The sequence below is a fragment of the Rattus norvegicus genome, chromosome 3 (genome assembly GCF_036323735.1).
Source record: "Rattus norvegicus strain BN/NHsdMcwi chromosome 3, GRCr8, whole genome shotgun sequence".
NCBI classification, from domain to species: domain Eukaryota; kingdom Metazoa; phylum Chordata; class Mammalia; order Rodentia; family Muridae; genus Rattus; species Rattus norvegicus.
The window spans coordinates 173,985,888-174,012,897 of record NC_086021.1 but is presented as its reverse complement, the minus strand read 5'-3'; the positions used below and the strand labels follow the sequence as shown (position 1 = coordinate 174,012,897).

Here is a 27,010-nt window from a genome sequence, read left to right as displayed (position 1 = left end):
GCCCCTCCCCCAAACCTTTAATATATACCATTTTAGTTAAGCTTTAGGAGAAGAAAATCACCTGAGTCCTAAGGCTAACATCCTAGGACATAAGTGCTGGCCCCTCAGAGAGAAGAGTCAAGGCATCTTGCTGGGCTACCAACCCTACCTCACACTGTTTAGAAACAGTCCTTGAATTCTCCAGTAACAGTCACAGAATTGTCCCAACCTCCAGTTTCCTGCCAGAGAGAATTCCTAAGAGAGCCAGCCTCATAGACTATAAGAAGGTAAAACTTGATCTAGGGTGATTAGCCAGGCTGTCTCGCCTGGGACTGAGTGGATTCCCAGGCGCAGTTCTGAATCCAGGAAGGTCCTGGACAAAACAAGACTATGGAGTCAGCTGAGCTGGCTGGGTGCTGAGTGATAAATATATGCTCAGGAAACATCTTTAGCAGTTCCCTCTTTCTATTTCTCCCGCATGGCTAGAGAAAGATAGCCAGCTACTGTCTGTTTTCCACCGGGTTGCCCGCAGTGCATGAGGTTAGAGGTCACTCCAGAGCAGCCAGCCCCAAGGCTTCACTAAAGAACTCAGACTCCCCCCAGGAAGGCCAAACCTCCCTCTGCGATGATTGCTTCTCCAATAGGGGAAGGTCCCTGGGCCTCTAAAGACCCTCAGGTAGCCTGAGGTCTCATAACTAAGCCAGCGGGAGATGGTTTTGAGAGGAAAGAAAGGGAAATTAGGCTTGGACCTTGGCTTCCGCGGGCCTTCATGGAAGCCAAGTGGGAGTTCCCAAAAGGAGGCACTCTGTGCTGGGTGAGGAAACTGAGGCTTCGCAGCCAAATGACGGAGTTTGTTGAAAGGCCGCGTGACTGCAATTTGACAGTAGTGACTCGGCAAGCCGCTTTCTAAACTTTTCTCGCTCTTTTAGGAGCGAGTCCCCCTCTTGTCCAGACAGCAGTCGGGCTTGTCACAGGCTCCGTACTGCCCTCTCCTCCACCCTCCCGACTGCCAGCGTCCCGCCCCTTCCCCTTCCAGCCCCCAGGGAGGAGGGGAGAACAGCGGCGAGGAGGGGGGTCGGAGGCCCAGACTTATAAAGGCGGCTGGACCCGCGCTACCCGCCAGACCTCGCCGCTTGGATCCCCCGCGCTGCCTGTCGCTCCACGTGATCGCGCCACTAAGTGAGTTGGGGCGCGTCCCCATTGCATCCCCAGACCCTCCTGAGCCGCGTGGCTCACTAAAACCAGGTGGGGAGGAGAGCGGATGAAGAAGGGCGCTGGGATGGGGCACCAGACCGTATGCCCTACAGCAGAGACTTAGGAGCTAGGGGAACCGGGGGACCAAGGGGACAGCGCTCGGCGGGGCCACCCCGGCGCGCGGCCTGGGAGACCTCAAGCCACTAGGCAGGAATGCGCTTGTGGTTGTCGCCATACCAACCTACAAGCTAGCACACGCCCTCCTCTGAAGGAAAAGGGAAAGTGGTGGTGGGGGATGGGGGGCTCATCCTCCTGAGATCCAAACTCGTCACGCAGCAGTTGCTCCGGGGGAGGGGGAACCGAGCCCCAAATCCTTCGGAGGCTGAGCGCGAGTATTATCGTGCTTGGAACCTCGGTTTCGCATCAGGCAAAAGGAGACAAGATGATTGGTTCCGAGTGTCCCAAACAGTTTTATGGGGAGTAACGGTCCAGGCCAGCACCCTGTTCTAGTTGCACGTCCAAAGAGTGGTTTTGAGCCGCCCAGATGACACCTGCGACCCGACCCTACCCTGCCTCCAGGCTTGGTTACCATGGCCCTGCTCCCGGCCCTCTTCCTAGCGCTTCTGGCAGGTGCCCACGCCGAGCTCCCGGGCTGCAAGATCCGAGTCACCTCTGCGGCTCTGGAGCTGGGTAAGGCGCGCGGCCGGAGACAGGGACCGGGTGGGGTGCCCTGGCCTCGGGCGCGGGACCTGAGTGTCTCCATGCTACCTCAGTGAAGCAGGAGGGGCTGCGCTTTCTGGAGCAAGAGCTGGAGGACATCAACATCCCAGATGTGTATGGCGCAAAGGGCCACTTCTACTACAATATCTCGGAGTAAGCAGGCCTGGGGGCAGGGTAGGGGGCAGGGGACGGGTCTCAAAGGACAACCCCCCAGACTGGGCGGGCCTGGGCGTGGCCAATTAAATGAGGTGGGACCCTAAAGAAAAGGGTGAGGTTACTAGGTAAAAAGACTGGAGGTAGGTGGACCTAAGAAAGGGAATATGAGGGGGTTGGGGATTTAGCTCAGTGGTAGAGCACTTACCTAGCAAGCACAAGGCCCTGGGTTCGGTTCCCAGCTCCGAAAAAAAGAAAAAAAAATAACCAAAAAAAAAAAAATAAAAAAACAGAAAGACGAAAACTGGTCTAACAAACACAGTGTGGGCCGAGAGCAACAAGACCATGGAGCTTTTACTTATTTATTTTTAAGATTTTATTTAACTGTAATGTATGTGCATTGGTGTATGTCTGCCTGTATGTCTGTGTGAGGGCGTCGGGTCCCCTTGGAACTATAGTTACAGACAGTTGTGAGATGCCTTGTGGGTGCTGGGAGTTGAACTCGGGACCTCCGGAAGAGCAGCCAGTGCTTTTTTTTTTTTTTTTTTTTTTTTTTGTTCTTTTTTTTGGAGCTGGGGACCAAACCCAGGGCCTTGCGCTTCCTAGGCAAGTGCTTTACCACTGAGCTAAATCCCCAACCCCAGCCCCCAGCCAGTGCTTTTTAACCGCTGAGCCATCTCTCCAACTTCTATTTATTTATTCTTGAGACAGGATCTTATGTAGCCCTGGCTGGTCAAAATTCACTGTGTAAACCAGTGAATATAATATAATATAAAAAAAAATATATATGTAATTCCAGCGAAAGGTTCACTTGGGCTCACAAATTCAAGATCAGTCTGAATACCAAATGAACATTCCCTGTCTTTCATCTCGTTCTGTTTTGAGACAGGGTTTCCTTTGTGTAGCCCTGGCTGTCTTGGAACTCACTCCACAGGTCAGGCTGGCCTCAAACTCAGAAACCAGGAGGTTATCTCTGCCTCCTGAGTGCTGGGGTTAAACGCGTATACGTGCCACCATGCTCAGTAATTTCCTGTCTTTTAAATATTAAATACAGTAAAAAAAATAAATAAATGAGGAAGGCAATATTGAACTCCTGAATCCAGGGAGCAAATCTCTTGAGTTACCCAAACCAGATTGGGCTCTTGAGGGGCAAGGGAAAAAAATTCCATCCCACCCACCTAGATTGCCTGGCTTGTGGTAGAGGAGGAGGGATGGGTTCCTGTGATTGGGTGAGTCCAACCCCTTGGTCCCAACACTGACCCTGACCCCTGCCCTCTGCAGCGTGAAGGTCACACAGCTGCAGTTGATATCCTCCGAGCTCCACTTCCAGCCGGACCAGGACCTGTTGCTGAACATCTCCAATGCGTCCTTGGGGCTGCACTTCCGGAGACAGCTCCTCTACTGGTTCTTGTGAGGACCCTGAACCCTCAGGAGTGTGGTTGGTGGCTCTGGGCCCAGTGTCCTTTAGCCTTCCCAGGTTTCAGTTTCTCCATTCAAGAGGAGAGCTTGGTAGGATGTTTGGCAAAGGCAAGAAGAGGTTTCAGGAGGGCCTTTAAGGCTTCATCCCTAGCTCAGGGGCTCTAGGCAGTGAATGGCTGTGAGGGAGGAGGGAGTCATTTGTCTAAACTGGTGTAGATGCTGGTAATTTGATGCCGATGCAAGCAAGACTCATTAAACTCATTGGTCTGTTCAAAAAAAACAAAAGCTAAAAGTCAGGGCGGGTCATCTCAGGGAGAAGAGTTCAGGAACGGAAAAACATGAGAGAACAATGGGGGTGTATAAGATCACAAACACTTTGTACATACTTGAAAAAAGAAGGTATTGTGTTGAATAGTGTAAAGAGAGGGGTGAACTTGAATCTGCTTTTCACAGCTATGATGGGGGCTACATCAATGCCTCGGCCGAGGGTGTGTCCATCCGAACAGGTCTGCAGCTCTCCCGGGATCCCACTGGTCGGATTAAAGTGTCCAATGTCTCCTGCGAGGCCTCTGTGTCTAAAATAAATATGGCCTTCGGGGGAACCTTCAGGTGAGTTCCAGCCCCAGAGCACATCTTTTGGGGTCCACTGAATTCGTCCAAATCCTGGTTCCGCCACATCTGGGCTATGTGAACTTGGGCAAGACATCGGTCTTCAGAGCCTCAGAGAAAAAAATCTGATTTAGCAGATACAGATATAGAATATTTGGACAGTCCCTGGCATATGATAAATGTCTAAGTGTTAGAGTTAGCATGACCGAAGCTGGAGCTGGCTCAGTGGTAGAGAGCCTGTCTAGCATGCATGAGGCCCTGGGTTTGTTCCTCAGTACCTGCGTTTAGAAAATAAAAACTTGGGTTGGGGATTTAGCTCAGTGGTAGAGCGCTTGCCTAGCAAGCGCAAGGCCCTGGGTTCGGTCCCCAATTCCGGAAAAAAAAAAAAAGAAAAGAAAAACTTGAGGCAGGTATGGAAGCAGACACCTTTAAAAGTCCAATACTGGGCTGGAGAGATGGCTCAGTGGTTAAAAGCACTGACTGCTCTTCCCGAGGTCCTGAGTTCAAATGCCAGCAACCACATGGTGGCTCACAACCATCTGTAATGAGATCTGATGCCCTCTTCTGGTGTGTCTGAAGACAGCTACAGTGTACTCATATATAATAAATAAATAAAATATATATATAAAAAAAAAGTCCACCACTCAGGAGGCAGAGGCAGGTGGGTCTCTGTGAGTTGGAGGCCAGCCTGAACTAGATCATGAATTAAGTCTAGGTCAGTCAGGGCTATAGAGTGAGAAACTGTCAAACCAAACCAAAGCCACCCTGAAACTCACAGGCTCGGCATGCACTCACGGTTGAGCCTGTATTGTATTCTCAATTATCATAACAAAAATAACTTGGCGCTGGTTGTTTGAGGTAAAAACCTGATAGATGTGTCATCCAGTGTTTGCACACTGTCGGATTTTGTGTGTTCAGCAAGTGTACTATGTCCCAGGCCCTGAGGATTTAGGAAGCATTCAAAGCTCAGCTAGAAAGATTAAAACAGTTGTTGTGAGGACCAAGAAATGAAACCAGAGTGGTGAGATTTAGATAAAGGGGGATATGAGAAGCCTGTCTGGAAGAGGGGGCATCTGAGCCCAGTCAGGAGGCCACAGCGGGCAAAAGCACCGGGGAGGGCATCGAAAGCATATAGATTAGATATGGGGGTCTCTGAGAGGCTTGAGAATGGGAAGCAGGTGGCAGGGGAGGGGACCTTGAGGGTCAAGCTAAAGAGGGGCTGGGGCTTGGCTCCTGGAGAATTCTATCAAGGAGCTGGCTGAAACCCATATGTCCCCATTATGCCTGTTTCTTTTGGACACTGTCATTTCTCCTGGGCCTGGCTCATGGTCAGGGCAGGGCTAACCCAGCCTCTCCTCTCCTTGCAGGAGGATGTATAACTTTTTTTCCACGTTCATCACTTCTGGGATGCGATTCCTCCTCAACCAGCAGGTGTGGGCAGTGGCAGGCCTGGGTAGCAGAGTGGGGTAGCCTGGTTCTGAGAATCCCTGACTCTGCCCTGGTCTCCCAGATCTGCCCTGTGCTCCACCATGCTGGGACAGTGCTGCTTAACTCCCTCCTGGACACAGTGCCCGGTGAGTCAGTGTGGGGACCGGAGCTGGGGCCGGGGATAGAAGGAAGCTGTATGCTGCTGTCATACAGCGACTCAGAGTCCCCTTCCCAGTCCAGCCGTGGAACGGTCCTGGGCTCAGAGGTGTCATTGACTTGCTGTGTAATCTTAGGTAAGTAAGCACTTCTCTTGGGGCTCTGGTGTCTTGTTTGACTGGCAACACCTCCCCCAGGAGTTGTCAAGGTCTTAAATACATGCTTGCTGCCCACAGGGCGGCCATTAGTCTTCATCAGCTTCTATTTCATACGTGCTCAATTAGCACAAATTCCTACTTCCTATGCTCCTATGCCACCCCGTGTGTTTCCTGTTGGTCAGCGATCTTGGCCTATCAGGCCCATTGGGTAAAAAGGATTGAAAAGGAAAGCAGGGGAAATGACTCCTTACTTACTTAGCCATCTTAAACATTTAAAACACGTTATCATAACTGTGTGTGCAAGCATGTGTGTGCTTGCATTGTCTGTACCTGAATCATGGTGTAGGTGTGGATGTCAGAGGAGAACAACATTGTGGAATCGATTGTCTCCTTCCTATGCACCCTGGGGATTGAACTCGGGTTGCATAGCTTTGGAGGCAAGCTCCTTTTACCCGATGAAGCCATTTCGCCACCCCCCTCCTTTTCAGTCTTGCCTAGTGATTTGACCAAAACCTTACAATGTCTTAGTAGTACATGGGACTGACAATGGCCTCCTGACTGAGCACCTACCAGCACACCAGACTCTGGCTGCTTTCCACTTAAAGTCACTTAGATCTTCATAAGACCTCTGTGAGCGGAGTGTCACTGCTTATGACTGAAAGACAGAGAGGTTAAGCGCCGGACCCAGTGTCACCCAGCTTGGACTGATTCTAGCCCCTCTCTCCAGTGCGTAGTTCTGTGGATGAACTTGTGGGCATCGATTATTCCCTTCTGAAGGATCCTGTGGTCTCCAACGGCAATCTGGATATGGAATTCCGGGTGAGCTGCCTGGGTTGGTGCCTGTGACCTCTGACTATTTGATGGGCTTCCCGCCTCTCTGGGGCTGAGCAGGGCTCTGAGGGGTCACTCTGATCTGCTGTGGCTCCCGCTGCTGCCGCTGCTGTTACAGGGTCAGGTTCAGCCTCCTAGATTAGAGCTTGAGCCCCAGCTCTCTTTTTCTTTATTGTTTTATGTGAGTACACTATCAATGTCTTCAGACACACCAGAAGAGGGCATCAGATCCCATTACAGATGGTTGTGAGCCACCATGTGGGTGCTGGGAATTGAACTCAGGACCTCTGGAAAGGCAGTCAGTGCTCTTAACCTCTGAGCCATCTCTCCAACCTGAGCTCCACCTTTCTAACTGCATTCTGCATCTCTGCAGCTCCTCAGAAGTCCTTACTCCAGGGACCTGCTTATGACTTGCCTATCTCCTGCCTGTTCCTGCCCCTGCGAGTGAGGTGCTGATAGACTTCTTTTGGTTTCTGAGGGGGGTCGAGTCTAACTAAGCTCTCCATGGATACCACGATCTAAGGATGTTCAAGTTCATTATTTAAAATGGTGTCCCACGTGTGTGACATATTCTCTTCAAGCATCCACTAATAGATAGTGTGTGTGTGTGTGTGTGTGTGTGTGTGTGTGTGTGTGTGTGTGTACGTACACATGTGGAGGTTAGAGGACAGCTTGTGAAAGTTGATTCTCTCCTCCCATCTAGGGTCCGAGGGATCAGGGTTAGGTCCTCAGGATTGGCCCCAAGCTCCCTTACCTGCTGAGCTATCTTGCCAGCCTGACAAGGCTGCTTGTTTATTTGTTTGTTTGTTTGTGACAAGGTAGTCCTGGCTGTCCTGGAACTACCTCTGTAGACTAGGCTGGCCTTAAACTCACAGAGATCCTCCTGTCTCTGCCCCCAAGTGGTGAAATTCAAGGCAAGAATGCTTCTTCTTTCTTTCTTTCTTTCTTTCTTTCTTCCTTCCTTCCTTCCTTCCTTTCTTTTTCTTTTTAAGATTTCTTGATTTCTTTTCTTTTTTTTTTTTTTTTTTTTTTTTTTGTTCTTTTTTTTTTTTTTCGGAGCTGGGGACCGAACCCAGGGCCTTGCGCTTCCTAGGCAAGCGCTCTACCACTGAGCTAAATCCCCAACCCCTCTTTTTTTTTTTTTTTTTTGGTTCTTTTTTTTTTATTTTTTGGAGCTGGGGACCGAACCCAGGGCCTTGCGCTTCCTAGGCAAGCCCAGGGCCTTGCGCTTCCTAGGCAAGCGCTCTACCACTGAGCTAAATCCCCAACCCCGATTTATTTTATTTTCTGAGTGTGGGTGGTTTTGTGGGCATGCATGTATGTGCACCACATGTGTGAAGAGAGTGTCAGATACCCTGGACTTGGAGAATAGACAGCCATGAGCTGTCATATGGTTGCTGGGAACTGAACCCACATCTTCTGGAGAAACAGAAGATTCTTAACCACTGAGTCATCTCTCCAGTCCACAACTGCTATTTTTACTTATGGTTGAATTTGTGGGTATGAAAAGGCAGTTGTATTGTTAAATTTTTTTTTGAGTTTAGAAATAAGTATTTTAGCTGGGGTGGGTGGTAGTGGTGAACGCCTTTATTCCCAGCACCCACTAAGTTTGAGGCCAACCTGGTGTACAAATCGGAATGACCAAGGCTACACAGAGAAATCCCATCTCAAAAAAAGTATTTTATTACAGGGAATTTAAGAGAAAGAGTAAGGAGTTCCTGGCTAGTAGGAGGGCATCTCTGGAAGCACAGTGCCATTGAGCTGTTAGTCTGGGACCTTTTATACGACTGATGGCTGAAACCAGGGTGAGGGGAGAGGTGAATGAGCTGGTCAGTCCGGTTGGCTTACCCCTGCAGGGGCCAGGAGCCTTTTTGCTTTCATTCTCCTCCTCTGGTATAGCTTCGAGGCAGGATTGTCAGAGAACCAGGAAGCAGGAAGCAGAGCACCTCCTGGTGTTCCCGCCCCCACTAGGACTCACTCACAACTGGTGCTGTGGGGATTTCTGTTCCACTGGCCTGTTTCTCCCTTCTCATCCCCTCCTACCCAAGGGGTAACTCTAACTGCCTTGAGGGAAGAGTTTGAGTAGCTATCAATCTGGTTTCTTGGAACTGAGTAGGTTGGCGGGTGTGGCAGTTGGAGTACCCCTCCAGTGGGCCCCGTCTAAGGGACCTTGAAGTTTGTTTAACCTTGGGGTATTAGTAAGGGTTCTTGACTGACCAGGGTGGCCCTTGGGTGGAGGAAACAATTCCCTCCCAGTGGGAACAACAGAGTTTATGCAGCTCCAAACTACAAGTCCTGGGCAGAGAACCAGGAGAAGGCTGAAGGAAAGGCGTGCTCATCAAGTTAGGTCTGGTGGGCATGCCTTTTATCCCAGCCAGGAGCTGGTGGATCTCTGTGAGTTCGAGGCCAGCCTGGTCTATATAGGAAGTTCCAGGACAGCCAGGGCTGCACAGCATCCTCAACAGACTCAGATAAGCACCCACCCAAGACGAGCTTAGTGGACTTTTCCTTCTCCGTCCTTTGAGTGACGGATCCACTGTGCCTTCCAGCATTCTTGACATCTGGAATGGCCGGACTCACCAGGTGAGATCCGTCCCAACTAGACACCCCCCCTTCAGTTCCTGGGCAGGAAATCAGGAATTACTGGGGTGCCTTTGAATTGGATTGAGGCCTTTTCTTTTTGCTCAATGTGTGCTTAGAGGTAGGGGAGCCATCCTGAGCCAGTAGGTTTCAGGGCTGTTTTTAGACACAGTCTCACTACGTAGTGCTAGATGGCCTGGAGCTCCCATGTAGACCGGGCTGGCCTCGAACTCATAGAGATTTATGTGCAAAAGGTGTGCGCCTACCCGGCCTGGCAACTTCAGGTTCTTATTTCACAAATTTGAAGAAAAAAATTATGGACCGCAGCAGGGGCTTTTTATAAGTATTTTATGATAGGGACAGGAGGAGGAGGGTTATAGGGCACCCCGCTGTCTTGTTTTAAGGATGTGAAGACTTGCCCAAGGTCAGCAAGCAGGTGGTATGTGACCACCTCTGCTCCTCTCTGTGGTCAGTAGCAGAGAGTTCTAAAGATTCTGCAGCTCCAACGTCTTAAGTCCTAATCCTGATCCCCACCCCCACGCAGGCTGAGTGTCCTTAGGCAAAGGGTTTTGCCCACCTGGGCCTGTTGCCTAATACTTAAGCACAAAGACAGCTTGAGAGAACATGCCTTCCAGGGCTGTGGTGGGGACACACTTTACGCTAGAGAGACCGAAGGAAGTACTTCTGGTGGCACATGTCTATTCCAACACACAAAAGGCTGAAACAGGAGGATTGCCGTGAAGTTGAGTCCAGCCAGGGCTACCTCTCAAAATCATACAAATAGAGCAGGGAATGAGTACCAGGAACTGGGTAGCCATGATTGATATGTAAATGCAGCTGTAACCTGTATTACTGTGCCCCTTAACCCAGGTCATTTAACCCCTCCTTTGCCAGGTTACTTTTCCTGGCCCCTCTGCCTTTTCTTTTTTTTTTTTTTTTTTTTCCCCCGGAGCTGGGGACCGAACCCAGGGCCTTGTGCTTACTAGGCAAGCGCTCTACCACTGAGCTAAATCCCCAACCCCCCCCCCCCTGCCTTTTCATTCTGTTTCTTTCTGCTTATTTATGTGTATCAATGTGTTGCCCACTTGTTTGTAAGTGTACCAAGGGGTATGCAGTGCCCACGGAGGACAGAAGGGTGAATTCGGATCCCCTGGAACTGGCAGACTGTTGAGCCACTCACAATGTGGGTACTGGGAATTGCGCCCCAGTCCTCTGGGAGAGCAGTACATGCTCTTAACGTCTGGGACAGCTCTCCTGCTCCACACCTCACTTCTTGTGCTCCCTGCTGTGCTCCTCCCGACCTCCAAGCCTCTTTGCAATGCCTTTTGAGGGATGAGTTTGTGGCCCCTCCAGAGCAGCCATAGAGTCCAGTTCCCCGTGGCTCCTGACTGTGCCTGGCACAGATAGATCCAGTCTGCCTTGACCCTGATACTGAGCTCCCACCCCAGGGAGCATTCTTCCCTCTCAAGGAGGGCAACTGGAGCCTTCTCAACAAAGCGGTGGAGCCTCAGCTGGATGACGACGAGAGGATGGTGTACGTGGCCTTCTCTGAGTTCTTCTTTGACTCTGCCATGGAGAGCTACTTCCAAGCTGGAGCGCTGCAGCTGACGCTTGTTGGGGACAAGGTAGACCAGGGCTTGTCCGAGGGTGGGATAAGAAGGGCCCATGATAGACAGAGTCAGTCCAACTACTCCATCTCATTTCTAATTCCCCTGTTCAGGTGCCAAATGATCTGGACATGCTTCTGAGGGCCACTTACTTTGGGAGCATTGTTCTCCAGGTGAGTATTGGTTAGAGGCTAGGGTGTGGCCAGAGTTGGAGGCTATCCCACCTACACAGCTCTGAGGTGGTAGGTGGAGGGTACGTGGGAGGTCTCCAGCCGTGGCTGTGGAGGAGTCGGAGGCCTTTTGCCTGCGGCCAAGCCCCTTGGCTTTGCCAGGTCTATTTCCCACTCCGTGAAGCAGGGTTGGCACTTCTTGCCCGTCGCCCTCACAGAGCGGCTGTGAGGTTGGGAGAGAACCCGAGTCTTCCCAGTGCAGGGGGCCTTAGGGATGATTAGAATGCTTGTTTGCTTACTTTTTTTTTTTTTTTAATGCAAGAGGAGAGAGGGAATTAAAATTTTAAAACAGGGAGTTAGAGATATATTTCGGTTGGAAGAATGCCTGCATAGCATGCCTTAAGCCCTGAGTTCCATCCCTAGTCTGCAAATTTAAAGATATACACTGCATGGGACTGGGAAGATGGCTCAGTGGTCTTGCTGCTCTCACAGATGACTCACAGTTTGGTTTCTAGCACCTACATGTGGCTAACAACTGTCACAGAGGACGCAATGCCCTCTTCTGGCCACTGAGGGCACTGCATGCATGTGACATACAGACCTACATTTGAACAAAACTCAAAACTATCCATATACACGAAAATAAATTACATATAGTATCATTATCCCATATAGTATGTATTATATTCTATAATGTATACACACACACACACACACACATATATATATATACACACACACACACACACACACACATTCTATGTGCTATTAGTGAGCATCTTCTTGGTTCAATTTTGTAAATGACAGGAATCTGTGTGACTCTGGGTCATGCTAGCCTCTCCTACATATACCACCTTGTAAGCTTGTCATGAGTTTCCAATGAAGTAACACATGTAATTAGAAGGGCACCTGCCAGGGAGTGTATGCCTGCTGAAACAGTGATGTTGTTACTGCCGTCAGCGTCTTTGTCATGCAGCTGCTGAGTAGTTAAGAGCATCAGCTGTCAGTCAGGCTGTGCTGTCAGTCTGTCAGGCTGTGCTGTCAGGCTGCCCACATCGCATCTGTCAGCTCTGCAGCTGAATAACCTCCGGACCTTGCACAACCATAATTTGTCTGCTTCAATTTCCCCGAGGGAACGCTTCAGTTGGCAAAGTGCTCACCTTAAATGTATGAGGACCTGAGCTTGGGACCACATAAAGAGCTGAGGGTGGCAGCTCTGGTGAGGAGACAAGACAATCCCCAGAGCTGACTGGCGAGCCAGCCGAGATGAATCAGTCAGTGACCTCCAGGGTTCAGTGCGAGGCTCTGTCTCAAGAAATAATGTTGGCTATATAAAAGTGATAAAGGAAGTCACCTAAAGTTGACCTTTTAGCAGGGATATATCACACACACACACCACACAAAGTGAGGATTATAATAGTACCTGGCCTACTTGGTTGTTTGAGACTTAAATGAGCTAATATGTATGCTGTGATCAGAATTATGCTTAAGGGAATGTTTGTTTTTGAGACCGGATCTCATTCACCTAGGGAAATGTGTGTGTGTGTGTGTGTGTGTGTGTGTGTGTGTGTGTGTGTGTGTGTGTGTGTGAATGCTGCCTGATCCTCCTGTCTCTACTCCCAAAGACTGGGATTACAGGTTTTGCTACCACACCCAGCTCGGCATCACGTTTAGCAATGAGTGAGCATGCACATTCAATAGTATTCCATGACCTGTAGAGCAGCTCAGAGATGTTTAAGCAAAAAGGCCGTACCTAGGGAGTCCCAACTGGGGTTTGGGTCTGAATTGAATGTTGAAGAGGAATCCGGGTGTGAGTCAGAGAGGGACACGTGCTATAATTTCAGTACTCGGAGGCTGAGGCAGAAGAGCATGTGTACAGGATTTCAGGACCAGCTAGGCAACTTAGCAAGAGCCCATCTTGAGAGAAGGAAGGATACTACTTTGACTAATTCTTGGGGGCAGGGTGTAGGCCGGAAGCGGGTGGGGTGGCAGCCCATCTTCTGTACTTGCAACCCCTTGCCTCCAAACGGGCTGAAGCTTTGTCCCGTAACACCCACCCCCAGTGGTCATGGTGATCTGCCTCCCTTGCTCTGCCTCCAGAGCCCGACAGTGATTAACTCCCCGCTGAAGCTGAAGCTACAGGCCATAAGCTCTCCGCGTTGTACCATCAAGCCGTCAGGCACCACCATCTCTGTCACCGCCAGCGTCACCATCTCCTTGGCCCCACCTACAATGCCTGAAGTCGAGCTGTCCAAGATGATCATGGTACGGACCCCAGGATGAGGGTACCTGGGGGCCGGTGAGAAGTGGGCTGCGGACCTTTCCTGTTTATAATGTTCCCACGCACTTTCCTTCAGGAAGGTCGTCTCAGTGCTAAGTTGACACTCAAGGGCAAGGCGCTGCGAGCGAAGCTGGACCTTCGAAGGTATGCAGTCGCTAAGGATCCTGGTTGAGTCCTTAATTTCCTGGCCTTAACATCTCCAAGGATAGTTAACACCCACTCAACAGAACCGCGGCGCTAAAACTGAGCTACTCCTGTAAGCCTCCGATAAGCTGATGTCCGTCCTTGTTAGTACTCACGGAAACTGAAATCAAGGCCGGGTGTTAGCGGTCACACCTTTAAGCCCAGCACCTAACATAGGCAGGTGGATCTCTGTGAGTTTAAGATCACTCTAGTCTACACAGTGAGGTCTAGGCTATCCAGGGGTATCTAGTGAGATCCTGTTTTGAAAGGGAGAGAGAGAGAGAGACAGAGAGAGACAGAGAGAGAGACAGAGAGACAGAGAGAGACAGACAGAGAGAGAGAGACAGACAGACAGAGAGAGACAGACAGACAGACAGAGACAGACAGACAGACAGACAGACAGACAGACCTGAACTCCAGGCTGCAGAGATGGTTTTGTTGATGAAGTTCTTGCCTTGCAAGCACACGGCCCTACTCCTGGAACCAATGGGAAAAGCTAAACATGACACACGCCTTTAATCCCAGTGATGACCAGAGATAGGAGGATCCTTGCAATCTTAGAGGAGAGCTAGCCTGGCCTGTGTGGTGAATTTCCAGGCTAATGAAACACCAGTCTCAAAAAGCGCTACGGACTAATATCCTGGAGGCTGTCTGCTGACCTTCACACGCATGCCAGGTACACACACCTGCACCTACACATCCAAAATCTATCTTACTGTGTAGCCAAAGACGCTCCCGCCTGCATCTCCGGGATGCTGGGATTGCAGGCACACACTGCCATGTCCTGTGTATACAGTGCTCCGGGGCTGCACCCAGGGCTTAGTGCCTGCCCACACTATACCAACGGAACTACAACTCCCAGCTCCCTAAGTGCTTTTATCTCTAGTTTTCTTTTTCTTTCTTTCTTTCTTTTTTTTTTTCGGAGCTGGGGACCGAACCCAGGGCCTTGCGCTTGCTAGGCAAGCGCTCTACCACTGAACTAAATCCCCAACCCCTCTAGTTTTCTTTTACGACAATGTCTCACTGTGTAGCACCACTGGGTAGACTAGCATTGGATATATGGACCAGGCTGTCCTCAAACTCAAACTCAGGGAAGATCTGCCTCTTTAGAGCTGGGATTACAGGCCTGTGTCACTGCTCCTGGCTAACAGTGGTTTCTTTTTTTTTTTTTCGGAGCTGGGGACCGAACCCAGGGCCTTGCTCTTGCTAGGCAAGCGCTTTACCACTGAGCTAAATCCCCAACCCCGGTTTCTTTTTTTTTTAAACTTTTTTTTTTTAATTTTTATTTATCTAATGTATATTACAGATGGTTGTGAGCCACCATATGGTTGCTGGGAATTGAACTCAGGACCTCTGGAAGAGCAATCAGTGCTCTTAAAACCACTGAGTCATCTCTCCAGCCCCTAACAGTGGTTTCTTTTTTTTTTTTTTCTAACAGTGGTTTCTTAAGCAACTCCTTTGCATTCTCTCACCTTCTAGAAGCAGGCAAAGCAGGTATTCTTAGAGGCAAGCAAATGGTTTCAGTGAGGGTGAATGACACACTCATGTAGCCGAGAAGATGGAGACATCGGTTTGAGTGTCAATCTCAGCTCAGCTCAGCGGGAACCTGAACGCAAGTCATTGTATCTTTCTAAGGTTCATTTCCTCCTGTGCTAAATACAGGTGAAATTACCTCGTACTTTCTAGGGCTGGGTATTTAATGTCATCACCCGGGTCATATGCGACTGGCTACATTTGTGTAATTATAAGTCAACAGCAGTTAGGTTAGGCTGCAGAAGCCAGGGTTAACTAGTGGCTACACAGTAGACAGTGTAGATACAGAAGCTGCTTCAAAGTGAGACAAAGCTGGGTTGCAGCTGGGAAGCTAGAGGCAGGGTCTAGTCCACACAGCCATGTCACTTCAGGCTATTTACTTAACCAGCTTCTGTTTCCCTCATCAGTAACAGTTTCTAATAGTCCCAGATTCTCAGGTCTCAGTCACTAGGCGTAGCAAGACACTGTTTCAAGCAAACACCATTAACTCCAAAACAAAACAAAACAAAACAAAACAAACAAACAAACAAAAAAACCCAAGGACTAGAAAGTTAGCTGATTTGAATGAATTTAGGGATGAGGGTATGAGTTTGAGCCCTAAAACCCATTTTAAAAACTGAGCGTAGAGACTATGGCTTGGGATTCCAGCACTGGGAAGGAGACAAGGTCCCTGGGGCTCACTCCCCAGTCAGCTTAGCCAAACGCTGGAGCCTTGGACCAGTAAGAGATTCTGTTTCAAAACATGGTTGGATGGTGTGACCCATCCTCCATATGCCCAAATTTACTCCCCCTCCTCCCACAGTGTACCTTTTGTGCAGGCGCGCACACATAGGTACACACACACACACGCACATGCACACGCACGCACACTCACAGTGTATATTTATATGGCCCTGGGAATGGAGCCAAGGTTTTGTACATGCTTGATGTCCTCAGCATTTCAGCTTCCCCTTTTTCTTTGCTTTTTGTTCTTTTGTTTTATTTTGTTGTTTTTTAAGCTAAGGTTTCTCCGTGTAGCCCCAGCTGTCCTGGAACCCACTCTGTAGACCAGGCAGGCCTCAAACTGAGAGGTCCACCTGCCTGTCTCCTGGGTGCTGGAATTGAAGGCATGAGACGACACTTCCTGCTTTTTTTTTTTTTTTTTTTTTTTAATGAGACAGGATCTTATTATGCAGACCAGGCTAGCCTGGAACTCACAGAGATCTGCCTGTCTCTACCTCCTGAGTGCAGAGGTTAAAGGCAGGATGTTGGGGTTAAAGGTATGTGCCACCACGGCAGCTCTCAGGTTTGTATGTGGTTATGTGCGTGTGAGTGCAGATGCTCAGAGGCCAGAAGTAGTGCCTTCTGGAGCTAGAGTTTCATGTTGTCGTAGGTTGTGTGTCATAGGTGATGGTCCCCTGGAGGAATATGAGTGCTTAGTTGCTAAACCATCTTCCTCCTATCCCCTGTTTGATGTGTGTGTGTGTGTGTTATGTATAGTCTGTGTGGTGTGTATGTATGGTGTGTGTGTGGGGTGTGTATGTATGTTGTGTGTGTGTGTGGTGTGTATGTATGGTGTGTGGTGTGTATGTATGGTCTGTGGTGTGTTTGTATGTGGTGTGTGTGTGGAATGTGTATGTATGGTGTGTGTGTGGTGTGTATGTATGGTGTATGGTGTGTATGTATGGTCTGTGTGGTGTGTTTGTATGTGGTATGTATGTATGTGGTATGTATGTATGGTGTGTGTGGAATGTGTATGTATGGTGTGTGTGGAATGTGTATGTATGGTGTGTGGTGTGTATGTATGGTGTGTGTGGTGTGTTTGTATGTGGTGAGTATGTATGTGGTATGTATGTATGGTGTGTGTGTATGTATGGTCTGTGTGGTGTGTTTGTATGTGGTGTGTATGTATGGTGTGTGTATGTGTGGTGTGTTATGTGTGTGTGCCATGCATGGATAGAGCCTGAAGAGGTCAGAAATGGGCTGCAGATGTCCTGAAGCTAGAGTTAGAAGCCATGCGAGCTACCAGACGTGGGAACTGGATTCCAATTGTCTGGAGGAGCAGCCAACCCTCTTGACCTGTGGAGCCATTTCTTCAATACTGTGTCCCTCTTCAAACCCCCTCTGAGACAAAAATCTCACTCTGTAGACCGGGCTGAGCTCAAACTCAAAGAAATTAACTTGTGTATGTGTGCGTCTAGGTGTATATGCATTTATGTGTCAGGGTACTCACATGTCACACAGAGCACATGATGGTCAAAAGTCAACATGGTTCTCTCCTCTACCATGTGTGCCCTAGGGATCAAACTTAGGTAGTCAGGCCAGTTACCCTCCAAACTGAGCCATTTTACCAGTGCTATTTTGATTTTTTTTTTTTAATAAGCTTGGTATCTGACAGGGAGTAAAGATTATTGAATTTTGTTGGATAAAACAAACTGTACTTGTTGACCTAGCCACAGAGGCATGGCACACAGGCATTCCTAACTAATGAAAATCAGCAGGCTTAAAGAAAGGGGCTCCAGAGACAAGAGGGTCACTCAGGGATGCACACCTGGAAAATGGCAGCTACCTGGAAGGATGATTGGGTGGGACTGGGAAAGCTGTCACTCTGGGCCAACTTTTACGTAGGGCTCAAGGAAAGGGTGTCCCAAGGTTTCATGTTGCATTTCTGTCCCACAGGTTTCAAATTTACTCCAATCAGTCTGCGCTGGAGTCTCTGGCAGTGAGTTGGGGATGGCATTGGGTGGGTCCAGGTTTTGCAAGAGGGCCGCTCACACAAACCTGTATGTGCATGCGCTGTCTGTGTCCCTTTTCCCTCAGCTGATCCCACTGCAGGCCCCACTGAAGACGCTGCTGCAAATCGGAGTGATGCCTTTGTTGAATGGTAGGGGCTGAGGGTGGGAGGAAGGAGTGGGGACAGGGAATAACAGGGGTGGAAGGGTGTGTGGGGGGTTATGGGGTAGTGGACACGATGACGCCGACGGACTGATAGACGCCCAGGCTGAGCTTGCCTCTTCCATCTACAGAGCGTATCTGGCGTGGGGTGCAGATCCCCCTCCCTGAGGGTATCAACTTCGTGCATGAGGTGGTGACCAACCATGCAGTAAGTACATTGTGGAAAGGAGGATGTAGACCAGGGGCTTCCTGTCCCTACAACACCCCAGTGCTATCTGCTTCCTCTAAACCCCCTAACACTAGCTACTCCCTCCTTTTTTTTTAAGTAGTAAAGGACTTACACTGTCAGGGAGCTGGGGCCCCTGAGGAGATTTGCTCCAGAGTCCTGCGTTTGTTTGGACGATGTCTCCAAACTGAACTGATCAGTGAGCCTCCCTGTCCCCTCCCAGGGCTTCGTCACTGTTGGGGCTGACCTCCACTTTGCCAAAGGACTTCGAGAAGTGATTGACAAGAACCGTTCTGCCGGCGGCGCTGACACTGTGGACTCCAGTGTCCCTCCACCCTCTGCTGCAGCTGCCTGAGCCCTTCGCCCGCCCCTCCTGGGCAGCTGGCATTCAGGAACTGAACTGAGGCTTCTCAGCACCTCCTGCCCACCCCTTGCCATCAGCCTAGTGGTCCCAGTGCCACAGAGAAGAGCCCAGCTGGAAGCTATACCCGATTTAATTCCATAATCAGTCAACCATCAATTACAATCCATCCAACCCTCTCCTTGGGCTTCTCTAGAGCTCTGTTGGGGTCCTGGGATGGGGCATTTTTTATGCAGACCAGGGAAAGCCATCCTATCAAAGCCAGAACAAAGTGTTCATTTGGTCCCAGACTGTCTGTGAAGCCCCAAGGCCCAGGCTGGGATGCACAGGGCTGTAGGAAGCCTGGGCATTTTTAAAGCAGGACTTGCCCCACGGGAGCACTTTGCATAAAGGAGGAGTCCTCGACATCGAGAGAGGCTTTGAGGGTCTGATCAGGTGCTGAGGACTTCCATGGGTCCTCGAAGCTATCAGTAAGGCTCCTTGTTCAGGAATCGAGAGAACATGGTAAAAGCAGCTCGAGGCTTGTCCGTGGGGACCATGTGTCCGGCACCCTGGAGGGCAAAGCTTGATGAGATTTGGATCCCCAACATGATTACCCCTCACTTCCGGGCACTTCCTTCACCCCTTCCTCTCTTCACCCCACACGCTCGCCCGACGAATCACAGGTGACCCAGAATGAGTGAGGACTGGGAGGTCATGCCACTCCCCCCTCTGGCCCCAGCTGTCCCTCAGAGTCCTACCTTGATGGTGAGGAAGGTAATGTGTGAGCATTCCTTCACAAAGCCAGCTACCTGCTCTCCACTCTCCCCGTAGTCCACTAGCCAGGGCCGGCGCTGCACCTCCATCTATCCCACCGGGAAAGACGATAGCCAGTGGCTCCCACCATCTTTGCTCAAAGCTGCTTTTGAGACTGGAGACTCCTCTCCAGGTTCGCCCTCTCCCAGCACACCAGCCCAGCTACCCCAACAGCACTTTACCTTCTGGTTGAGGGAATCCACAAACCACTCATCCCCCATGAAGTTGCAGGCCATGTCCACATCGCCATTGTAAAGCAGGATCTGGTATTTCTGGAGTAGGACAATGGGAAAACAGGAGTGTGGGCTAGGCCCAGGCTCTCTAGCCCTTCTCTGGTTCAAGCCCCAGGGATTCAGAAGCCCAACTAAGAACAGAAACCTGAAATTCTCATGCTGTATGCTACACGTCCAATATGCACCTACCAGATGCTTTAATAAATAGGGGGGAAGTTACTATGCCCCATATAAGACAGTCTTATTGTGGAGCCCAGACTGGCTTAGACCTAAGGTCTCTCCATCTCCCCAGGGCTGAGCTTACTCTGAAGACTCATTGTGGCTCGCTCATTAGCCTCCTTTTACAGAGGGAAAACCATAGCTAGGAACTCTTCCCAGAGCCAGACGTAGGTAGGCATACATCGAGATAAGATTGTTATGAGTTCAAAGCCAGCCTGGGCTACAGAGCAAGACAAGTCTCAGAATAACAATAACATAAAACAACCAGGGCGTGGCTGCAAGCGCTACCGAGATGCCCCACTCGATGCATTGTTACTCTAGAGCCTACAGCTACACCGGCTGGAGGTGGGTGGGTCCTGCTGTGCCGTGGACGTTTACCTGTGAGCTGAGCAACTTCAGGTACTGGGAGTTCATGCTTTCGTAGAGACGGCGGTACTGTAAGTTCACCATGAGGCTGTCGGAAGCATGCGCGTAGGATGCAGGGAAAAAGGACAAAACGGGGAACTGAGCAGGACAGTCGACAGGACAGTCAGACATTCCCGATTCCCAGCTTCGGTATATCAGTTCTCTAGGACTTGCTTATCTGAACGGGAGCTGGCGATGTGTGGGCATAGTTTTCGGCTGTTACAATGATTGAGATACAACTGGTGTTTGGTGTGTAGGCACCGTCGGGTGTGACTGTAATGACGGGAACGGAGAAAGGGCACCAGCCCATCACGAAACATTTAACTGGGCTCCGATGAGCTAGGGTGACCTTTTTATTTAAAGGGGCTCAAGGATGAACTGGGCAGCTCCAGGTGGCAACAGAGCTGTAGTCAGGACAGTGTCTACTCATTAAATGTCAGAGATAACTAGTTATCAACTAATTTTCACCCCAATTTTCATCTAAATGTCCACACCACCCCCTCTTGGAGAAGCCCTAGTAACAGGACCCCTGCGAACCCAGCTGATGGCCACCTCCTACACCACGAGCAGTCACAGAAGCTCACTTGCACATGTCCCAGCGGGGCAGCGACTCCGGGATGTGGAGAGCCTTCCGAACATATGGGTTGTTGAGGTAGGTGGAGGGGGCTGTGGTGTTGGTGCATGGAGGATCCAAGCGTACCTTGTCCCCAGACCGAAGCAGTAGAGCCTGAGGGCATGGACATGGGGTGACCGTCCTTAATTATTTAACCCACCTACTCCCCCAGGGAGAGCCCACACCCTTGCATACCTCAGGAAATCTCCTCTTGAGTGGCAAGCGAGTGAAGATATTGCCAAAATCCTGGACTACAAGTGTGTCCTCAGACCTGTCGGAGATAGACAGACAGACAGACGAAGAAAAATTATAGGATGGGTGCTGGGCCTCTAGAGGCAGTAGATATGGTCCAAGGCACACCCAGCAGCACTTACCTATCACGGCCGGGTACCCCACCAGCACACGGGGCGTAGAGATTGTATATGTTGAGGCCAGATTTGCCCACAATTCGAGACACTTCCTGGAGCTGTGAAGACGGTAGTCCTGTTATTCAGATCCATATCCCTTCAGGACCTTCCCTACTCACCCTCAGGATTAAGTGATCTCCTACCTACCTCATCTCCCTCCCGACACCGCCCTTTACCTACTTTTTTCACAGGTAGAAGGCTCATTGGAAGGAATCTTCCAGATCTGGGCCCAGTCCTAACTCTACTCTCTGCCAAGTGGCTTAAGCATCCTTGGCTTCAGTTTCCTCCCTGGACTTCCCAGAGGAGACCACAGTATTGGATAGATTTGGGACAGAAAGCCGAGGGGGTGAGTCGGCAGAGTGCTTGTCTTGCATGCATGAGGCTCCCCATGCATGCTCCCATGTTCAATCCCCAGAACGGCCACAAAGGGAAGCCACGGAGCTAGAGAGCTAGGTTCCCAAAGAGAGGTTTGTGTGATCCATTTCTCGGGACTGGGGTGGAAGGGCTGGCACAAAGACCAGGGCAGAGGCTCACATTGTTTACACAATCTGGATCTTTGTTGTCATAGAAGTTACACTTGTTCTGAGAACAGCAGTGGGTCTGGAGTGAAGTCCAAAGCCTGCGGATCAGAGAGAGCTGAGGCTGAGCAGAGATGCTAGGAGATACAATAACCTCCCTCCCCGCTCCCATCAGACCCTGACTCTGGTGGCGGAGAGGAAAGACGTGTAGGCTACCAAACCTAATTTCCAAGGATTTGTCCCCTAGTCCATAAAAGTAGCCCCAAGCTCACCCCAAAACTGGCGCCTTTTTAAAAAGAAGAAAAAAAATGTTTTTGAGAGGTTTTTCTATGTAGCCTGGGCTCAATCTTAAACTTACTATGTAGCACAGGCTGGCCTAAAAGTCATGATTCTTCTGCCTGGTTCCAAGTGTGGTCACCATGTCTAGCTTCTTTAGTTATTTCTTATAAGTACACTGTTGCTGTCTTCAGACACACCAGAAGAGGACATCAGATCCCATTACAGATGGTTGTGAGCCACCATGTGGTTGCTGGGATTTGAACTCAGGACCTCTGGAAGAGCAGTCAGTGCTCATAACCACTGAGCCATCTCTCCAGCCCCTTTTAGTTTCTTTAAATCCTAGTCTTTATTCTTGGCCATCAAACCCTTTGGCCAACTCCAGCCCCTACCTGCTTATAAACCAAAGCAGGAATAGCATGGGCTGAAGGACAGGTCTGAGATGGCATGACCTGCCCCACCTTAGACGTTGCCCAACTGTCCCTCTCCCATTACCTGTTCCCCAGAAGACCATGGTAGTAGGCAAAGTAGACCAGGGAGTTGTCATTCTGCTCATAGGAGGAGAGTCCATTGCCCACAGCCAGCCCCTGTGAAACACCCAGAGGGCTCAGCTCATCCCAAGGGCGAGAGCAAGGGGACCCTCCCTTGACCTACACTCAGACCTGCAATCTAGAAGCTGAAATCCAGAGTGGCTTGTGGGTGTGGGTGAGGTCATTCAGTCTAGAGAACAGAAGTGGCAGCCTGACAGGTTAGCTTCCTGTAGTAGGAGGCATTCGAGCTGTTGGAGTAGCCAGTGGCCAGTTAGTAGGCTGTGAACGAGCGGCTAAGCTGACCTTTCTAATCCTAGGTCACACCATCATGGTGCCTCCCTTCACCTGAAGGTTCATGCTGGGATCCTGCATGACCAGTACAGCCAAGGTGGGGATGTAGATGCCAGCATAGCTCTCTCCGGTCAGGAAAAGTTTGTTGTCCTTGTACTCCGGAAAGAGGTGGTAGAAGTCTTTAAGGGCTTGATAATTGTTCTCAGCCACCTGAGGATGACATGGAGGAGTCAGGTGACATTTAAGCTAGAAAGCTGCGCAGAGATAAGGAGTCCAACTCATTTTATTTTGTGCAAGAGGAAGTAAATTGGTTATGAGCTTACCACAGAGCACGTGACAGGGCCAAAAGTGGACTCTGAGGTCATGCTCTCCCCCAATCAAGCCATCTTGGGGAGAAATGGGGAATGGGGCAGGTGGTCAGGCAACAGACTCACCTCTGTGTCATTGGTCACATACATCTTGTCATCCGAGTAGGAGAAGCCCACCCCAGCTGGGGACTCGATATACAGCATGTTGGCAATCTAGGGGGAGGAGGGAATGAGTGGAAGAGGGTTCCACACCCCTTCGAGTACCCAGACACCCTTACAAGACCCACAGCTCCAAGCGTACCAGGTTCCAAGAATAGGGGTTGTACTCCAGGGTGACACCATCTGGCTGGATCTGGGGAGGAAAGAAATAGCCCCTGTGAGTCCCAGTGAATAGCTGGGTGGAGAGAAAGGGCCACCGTGCTTTATATATTGTCACACTCCAACAGAGGTACAGAAAGTTAGGCCAAGGGTCAGATAAAACAAAACAGAATTGTTAAGAAGGAAAGCAAACTTAGGACACAGTTTCCTTCTCCCCTCCCCTTTCCTGCCTTTTCCTTGAGGAGCTGCCTCTTCCCAGTTCTCCCTCACAGGGGAGAGGGGCAGTGGTCAACTCACCAGGAAGGGACCGTGCTCTGTAAGTAACCCATCTAGGGAGCTGCAGCCAGGACCCCCATTGAGCCAAAGCACCACGGGGCTGTTCTTAGGGTCGTTCTGCGATTCCACAAACCTAGGAAAGGCACAGGGCGGGATTGGTACAAGTAAGAGGCCCAGTCCTGCCAGGGGTCGTTAGAATTCGTCTGCCCAGTTATCATGCCCTCCTGGGGAGCTAGGGCGGATCACCAGTAGTGGAAGTGCTTGGAATCCGATGCTTTGAGATAGCCGGAGTACTGCCGGAAAGAGGGCTGCTTGGCCAGGCCCGGGAGGCAATCGATTTCATCCTGGTCCGGAGCTGCTTCGTCCCGGGACGCCCAGGATAGGAGCAGCAGCAGGAGCAGTGGAGACAGTGCTGCTCGGGGCATCTGCGGAAGGAAGCATCGGTGGAGGATGTTTACCAGTTCCCCAGATCCTTTGCGCTTCGGTGCTGCGGTTCCTGGGGAGATGGCGCACATCTCCGGGGGAAGGCCCCACCCCGGTCCAACTCCCGGCCACAGAGACACGATCGCTGCCCACCAGTCCGGGCATCTCCGTACCTCTGCTTCCTTGTGTCCTTGCTCTCCTGGAGCCGCCTTTGGACTGGAAGTCATGTGTAGTTCTGGTCACGTGAGCTTCTGCAGCACGTGACAGCTTGCTCAGCGTTCACTTTTTTTATCTGAGGGTCGGGGGCGGTCAATTACCAGGTCAAAGTGCACAGCCCAAAGTGCACAGTCAGGGTGCCAGAAATCAGATGATTTTGGTGTTGACAGCAAAGTTCCTCAGGCTCGTGGGGACCCCTTACTGGTGATATGCCGAGAAACGGCGCTAGGACCCCCGGGCAGAGCCGGGGAAAGTTAGACAAGGGGGAAATGCCTTACATGGTCCCCCCGCAGTCACCATCTGAGCCCGCCGCCCAAAATAGCCCTTGGCATGAGCTGGCCTGCTTAATGGCGTGGAGATGGCTGCTCCCTCCAAACCTGTAGGATTGGGTGGACCACGGAGCCCTGCGTGCCCGGAGCCCCCTCCCACCCGCTTCCACCAAGTGCACGGAGCCAACATCCGGATGGACCCGTCGGGGACGCGAGCCACACGCGTGGAGAGTTTCGCCCACGGTGTGTGCTTCAGTCGCGAGCCCCTGGCCCCCGGTCAGGTATTTCTAGTGGAGATAGAGGAAAAAGAGCTGGGCTGGTGCGGGCATCTACGTCTTGGCCTGACCGCTCTGGACCCGGCCAGTCTGGCTTCTGTACCCGAGTTTTCACTGCCTGACTTGGTCAGCCTTGGCCACAGCTGGGTCTTCGCTATCACGCGCCACCACAACCGTGTGCCCCGGGAAGGTCAAACAGAAGCAGAGGCAGCGGTCCCCAGCGGTCCCCAAACCCTACTCGTCGAACCCTATTTGCGCATCCAGCAGTTCCGAATTCCCCGGGACCGTCTGGTGGGCCGCAGCCGCCCAGGGCTTTATAGTCACCTCTTAGATCAGCTCTATGAACAAAACGTGCTGCCTCCCACTGCGCGCCGTAGCCGCCTGGGTGTTCTCTTCTGCCCCCGTGAGGATGGGACCGCTGACATGCACATCATCATCAACGGAGAGGACATGGGTCCCAGCGCCCGGGGACTGCCAGCTGCTCAGCCCCTCTACGCTGTGGTAGATGTGTTTGCCTCCACCAAGAGTGTGCGCCTGGTCCAACTGGAGTATGGCTGTAGGTATCCCACCCCGGGAGGGACCTTCTTCTGGTTCAGGGTGGAGACAGGCACCGGCTAGGACCCCCACAGCCAGCTAGCAGGGCCTTGGACTGTCCAGCCGTAGTTTTGGCCTCACCTCGGGCTTGTGAGTTTGCACACATCACACCTTGGCTGTGGGCCGGCCTTGGTGTCCTCACCTCAGCTGGTTGACTGAGACACCCTGCAGGTTCTTTTGGTTTGAATGATGTTTCAATAATAGGGTAAGGGCGTCTGTGTTTTTTAAATTTTGTCCTAGCAACCAAGTCAGGGTCTCATCGGTACTAGGCAGGCACTGCACACCCCAGCTTGATAGGGATTCCAAAACCAATTTTTTAAATTTTTTTAAAACATTTATTTATTTATTATGTATACATCATACAGCTTTCTGCCTGCATGTATGCACCTGCAGGCCAGAAGAGGGCACCAGACCTGATTGTGAGCCACCATGTGGTTGCTGGGAATTGAACTCAGGACCTCTGGAAGAGCAGTCAGTGCTCTTAACCTCTGAGCCATCTCTCCAGCCCCAGCCAAAACCAATTTTTGATCCGAGACTTCTTGAGAACTTGACGCATTTACTTTTGGTCTTCTGAGAACAATTCACTCGGGAGACAAGGCTCCTCTGGAATTCAGTAAGTAGCCCAGGCCAGCTTCCTACTTTTGACAATCCTTTCTGCCTCAGCCTGAAGAGGGTTGGGATTAGCCTTGAGTCACCACATTCCGCTATGAGTTGTGTGTTTTTATTAGGAAAATATTCTTCTGAGATTTAGGCCTATGGGTTTGGAGCCATCGCAAACTCCAGATTGAGAACTTTTTTTTTTTTTTCTTTTTGAGACAGGGTTTCTCTGAGTAGCCTTGGCTCTCCTGAAACTCAGATGGACAACTTTTAAAATCAGAGGTCTGGCTCACTGTAGCTCAATGGACCTTTCACCTATATCTCTGGTCATGTGTCATGAATCCGTTGAGCTGGAATCTGCTGTTACCGTGCTGTGGTTGCATAGACGGAACAGACAAAGCTGCTGGGTTAAGGGAGGAGGGTTAGGCTGTGTTATAATGGCAGAGGGTCTGATCAAAGTCCTCGGAAAGAGGTGCTATGTCAGCTATACAAGCAGCCCCGCCAGGCAGGCCGAGCCTGAGAGCAGAAGGTAATTCCCAAGTTGACGGCAAATGAAAACCCAGACGTAGATCTCAGTTCCAGTGTTACCTCCCCCAGACCCCTTTGCCTTTGACAGTCATCTCTCCACAGTGCCGTCTCTGCAGACACTGTGCCGTCTTGTGATCCAGAGGAGTGTGGTACACAGGCTGGCCATTGATGGGCTGCGCCTGCCCACAGGACTGAAGGATTTCTGCAAGTATGAATGAAGGCCTGTCTGTGGCCACCAGAGCAAAGCGGCCGTCGTGCGTCCTGCCGCCAGAGCAGTGGCTGGTCTGAAGCTGGTCACACGGCGGCACACAATCAGGGCCAGAAATAAAGAGAGCTTATTTATGTTGGAGTTCTGAGCATTGGAGGGTCTCCTTGCCTCTGCAGCCTTATGAGAGGCGCATGTAGAGATGCCCTGTCAGAGAAAGTATTTTAGAACCTGTCTAGATCAGGGCCTCCT

General features: G+C 50.7%; 3 protein-coding genes across 4 annotated transcripts; 2 read left to right on the top strand and 1 right to left on the bottom strand.

Annotated features, from left to right (window-relative positions):
* The first annotated feature begins 915 nt into the window (after nucleotides 1–915).
* Pltp (phospholipid transfer protein) lies at nucleotides 916–18,736 on the top strand. The gene is made up of 16 exons (NM_001168543.1): nucleotides 916–1,158; nucleotides 1,753–1,863; nucleotides 1,947–2,046; nucleotides 3,328–3,456; nucleotides 3,919–4,074; nucleotides 5,442–5,505; nucleotides 5,585–5,648; nucleotides 6,544–6,635; nucleotides 10,676–10,852; nucleotides 10,948–11,007; nucleotides 13,105–13,269; nucleotides 13,362–13,429; nucleotides 17,660–17,702; nucleotides 17,801–17,864; nucleotides 18,007–18,083; nucleotides 18,325–18,736. The coding sequence occupies exons 2-16, from the start codon at nucleotides 1,764–1,766 to the stop codon at nucleotides 18,454–18,456; spliced, it is 1,491 nt and encodes a 496-aa protein (NP_001162015.1). The 5' UTR covers nucleotides 916–1,158; nucleotides 1,753–1,763; the 3' UTR covers nucleotides 18,457–18,736.
* On the bottom strand, nucleotides 18,578–24,455 carry Ctsa (cathepsin A). Its single transcript, NM_001011959.2, has 15 exons — nucleotides 24,248–24,455; nucleotides 23,898–24,076; nucleotides 23,673–23,784; nucleotides 23,359–23,409; nucleotides 23,184–23,270; nucleotides 22,804–22,959; nucleotides 22,424–22,515; nucleotides 21,669–21,753; nucleotides 21,102–21,193; nucleotides 20,923–20,998; nucleotides 20,699–20,841; nucleotides 20,088–20,163; nucleotides 19,440–19,529; nucleotides 19,203–19,307; nucleotides 18,578–19,013 (listed from the first exon to the last, which is right to left on the bottom strand). Exons 1-15 carry the CDS (start codon nucleotides 24,299–24,301, stop codon nucleotides 18,930–18,932), a joined length of 1,482 nt encoding a protein of 493 aa, NP_001011959.2. The 5' UTR covers nucleotides 24,302–24,455; the 3' UTR covers nucleotides 18,578–18,929.
* Nucleotides 24,181–26,902, top strand: Neurl2 (neuralized E3 ubiquitin protein ligase 2). 2 transcript variants are annotated; one of them, NM_001107802.2, is made up of 2 exons: nucleotides 24,181–25,390; nucleotides 26,656–26,902. In NM_001107802.2, the coding sequence occupies exons 1-2, from the start codon at nucleotides 24,649–24,651 to the stop codon at nucleotides 26,769–26,771; spliced, it is 858 nt and encodes a 285-aa protein (NP_001101272.1). In that variant the 5' UTR covers nucleotides 24,181–24,648; the 3' UTR covers nucleotides 26,772–26,902. The 2 variants fall into 2 exon arrangements, with proteins under 2 accessions (NP_001101272.1, XP_063139941.1); XM_063283871.1 differs by lacking the exon at nucleotides 26,656–26,902 and adding an exon at nucleotides 25,794–26,649 and having other exon boundaries at nucleotides 24,571–25,390.
* Nucleotides 26,903–27,010: the final 108 nt, after the last annotated feature.

Coding starts and splice junctions, on each gene's coding strand:
- Pltp (NM_001168543.1), top strand. CDS start 1,764: ATGGCCCTGCTCCCGGCCCTCTTCCTAGCGCTTCTGGCAGGTGCCCAC. Junction 1,864..1,946: donor CTCTGCGGCTCTGGAGCTGG/GTAAGGCGCGCG, acceptor ATGCTACCTCAG/TGAAGCAGGAGGGGCTGCGC. Junction 18,084..18,324: donor AGGTGGTGACCAACCATGCA/GTAAGTACATTG, acceptor GTCCCCTCCCAG/GGCTTCGTCACTGTTGGGGC.
- Ctsa (NM_001011959.2), bottom strand. CDS start 24,301: ATGACTTCCAGTCCAAAGGCGGCTCCAGGAGAGCAAGGACACAAGGAA. Junction 22,516..22,803: donor ATCCCAGCATGAACCTTCAG/GTGAAGGGAGGC, acceptor GGTGTTTCACAG/GGGCTGGCTGTGGGCAATGG. Junction 19,308..19,439: donor TGGATTCCCTCAACCAGAAG/GTAAAGTGCTGT, acceptor CCGGTGGGATAG/ATGGAGGTGCAGCGCCGGCC.
- Neurl2 (XM_063283871.1), top strand. CDS start 24,649: ATGGCTGCTCCCTCCAAACCTGTAGGATTGGGTGGACCACGGAGCCCT. Junction 25,391..25,793: donor GGTCCAACTGGAGTATGGCT/GTAGGTATCCCA, acceptor TACATCATACAG/CTTTCTGCCTGCATGTATGC.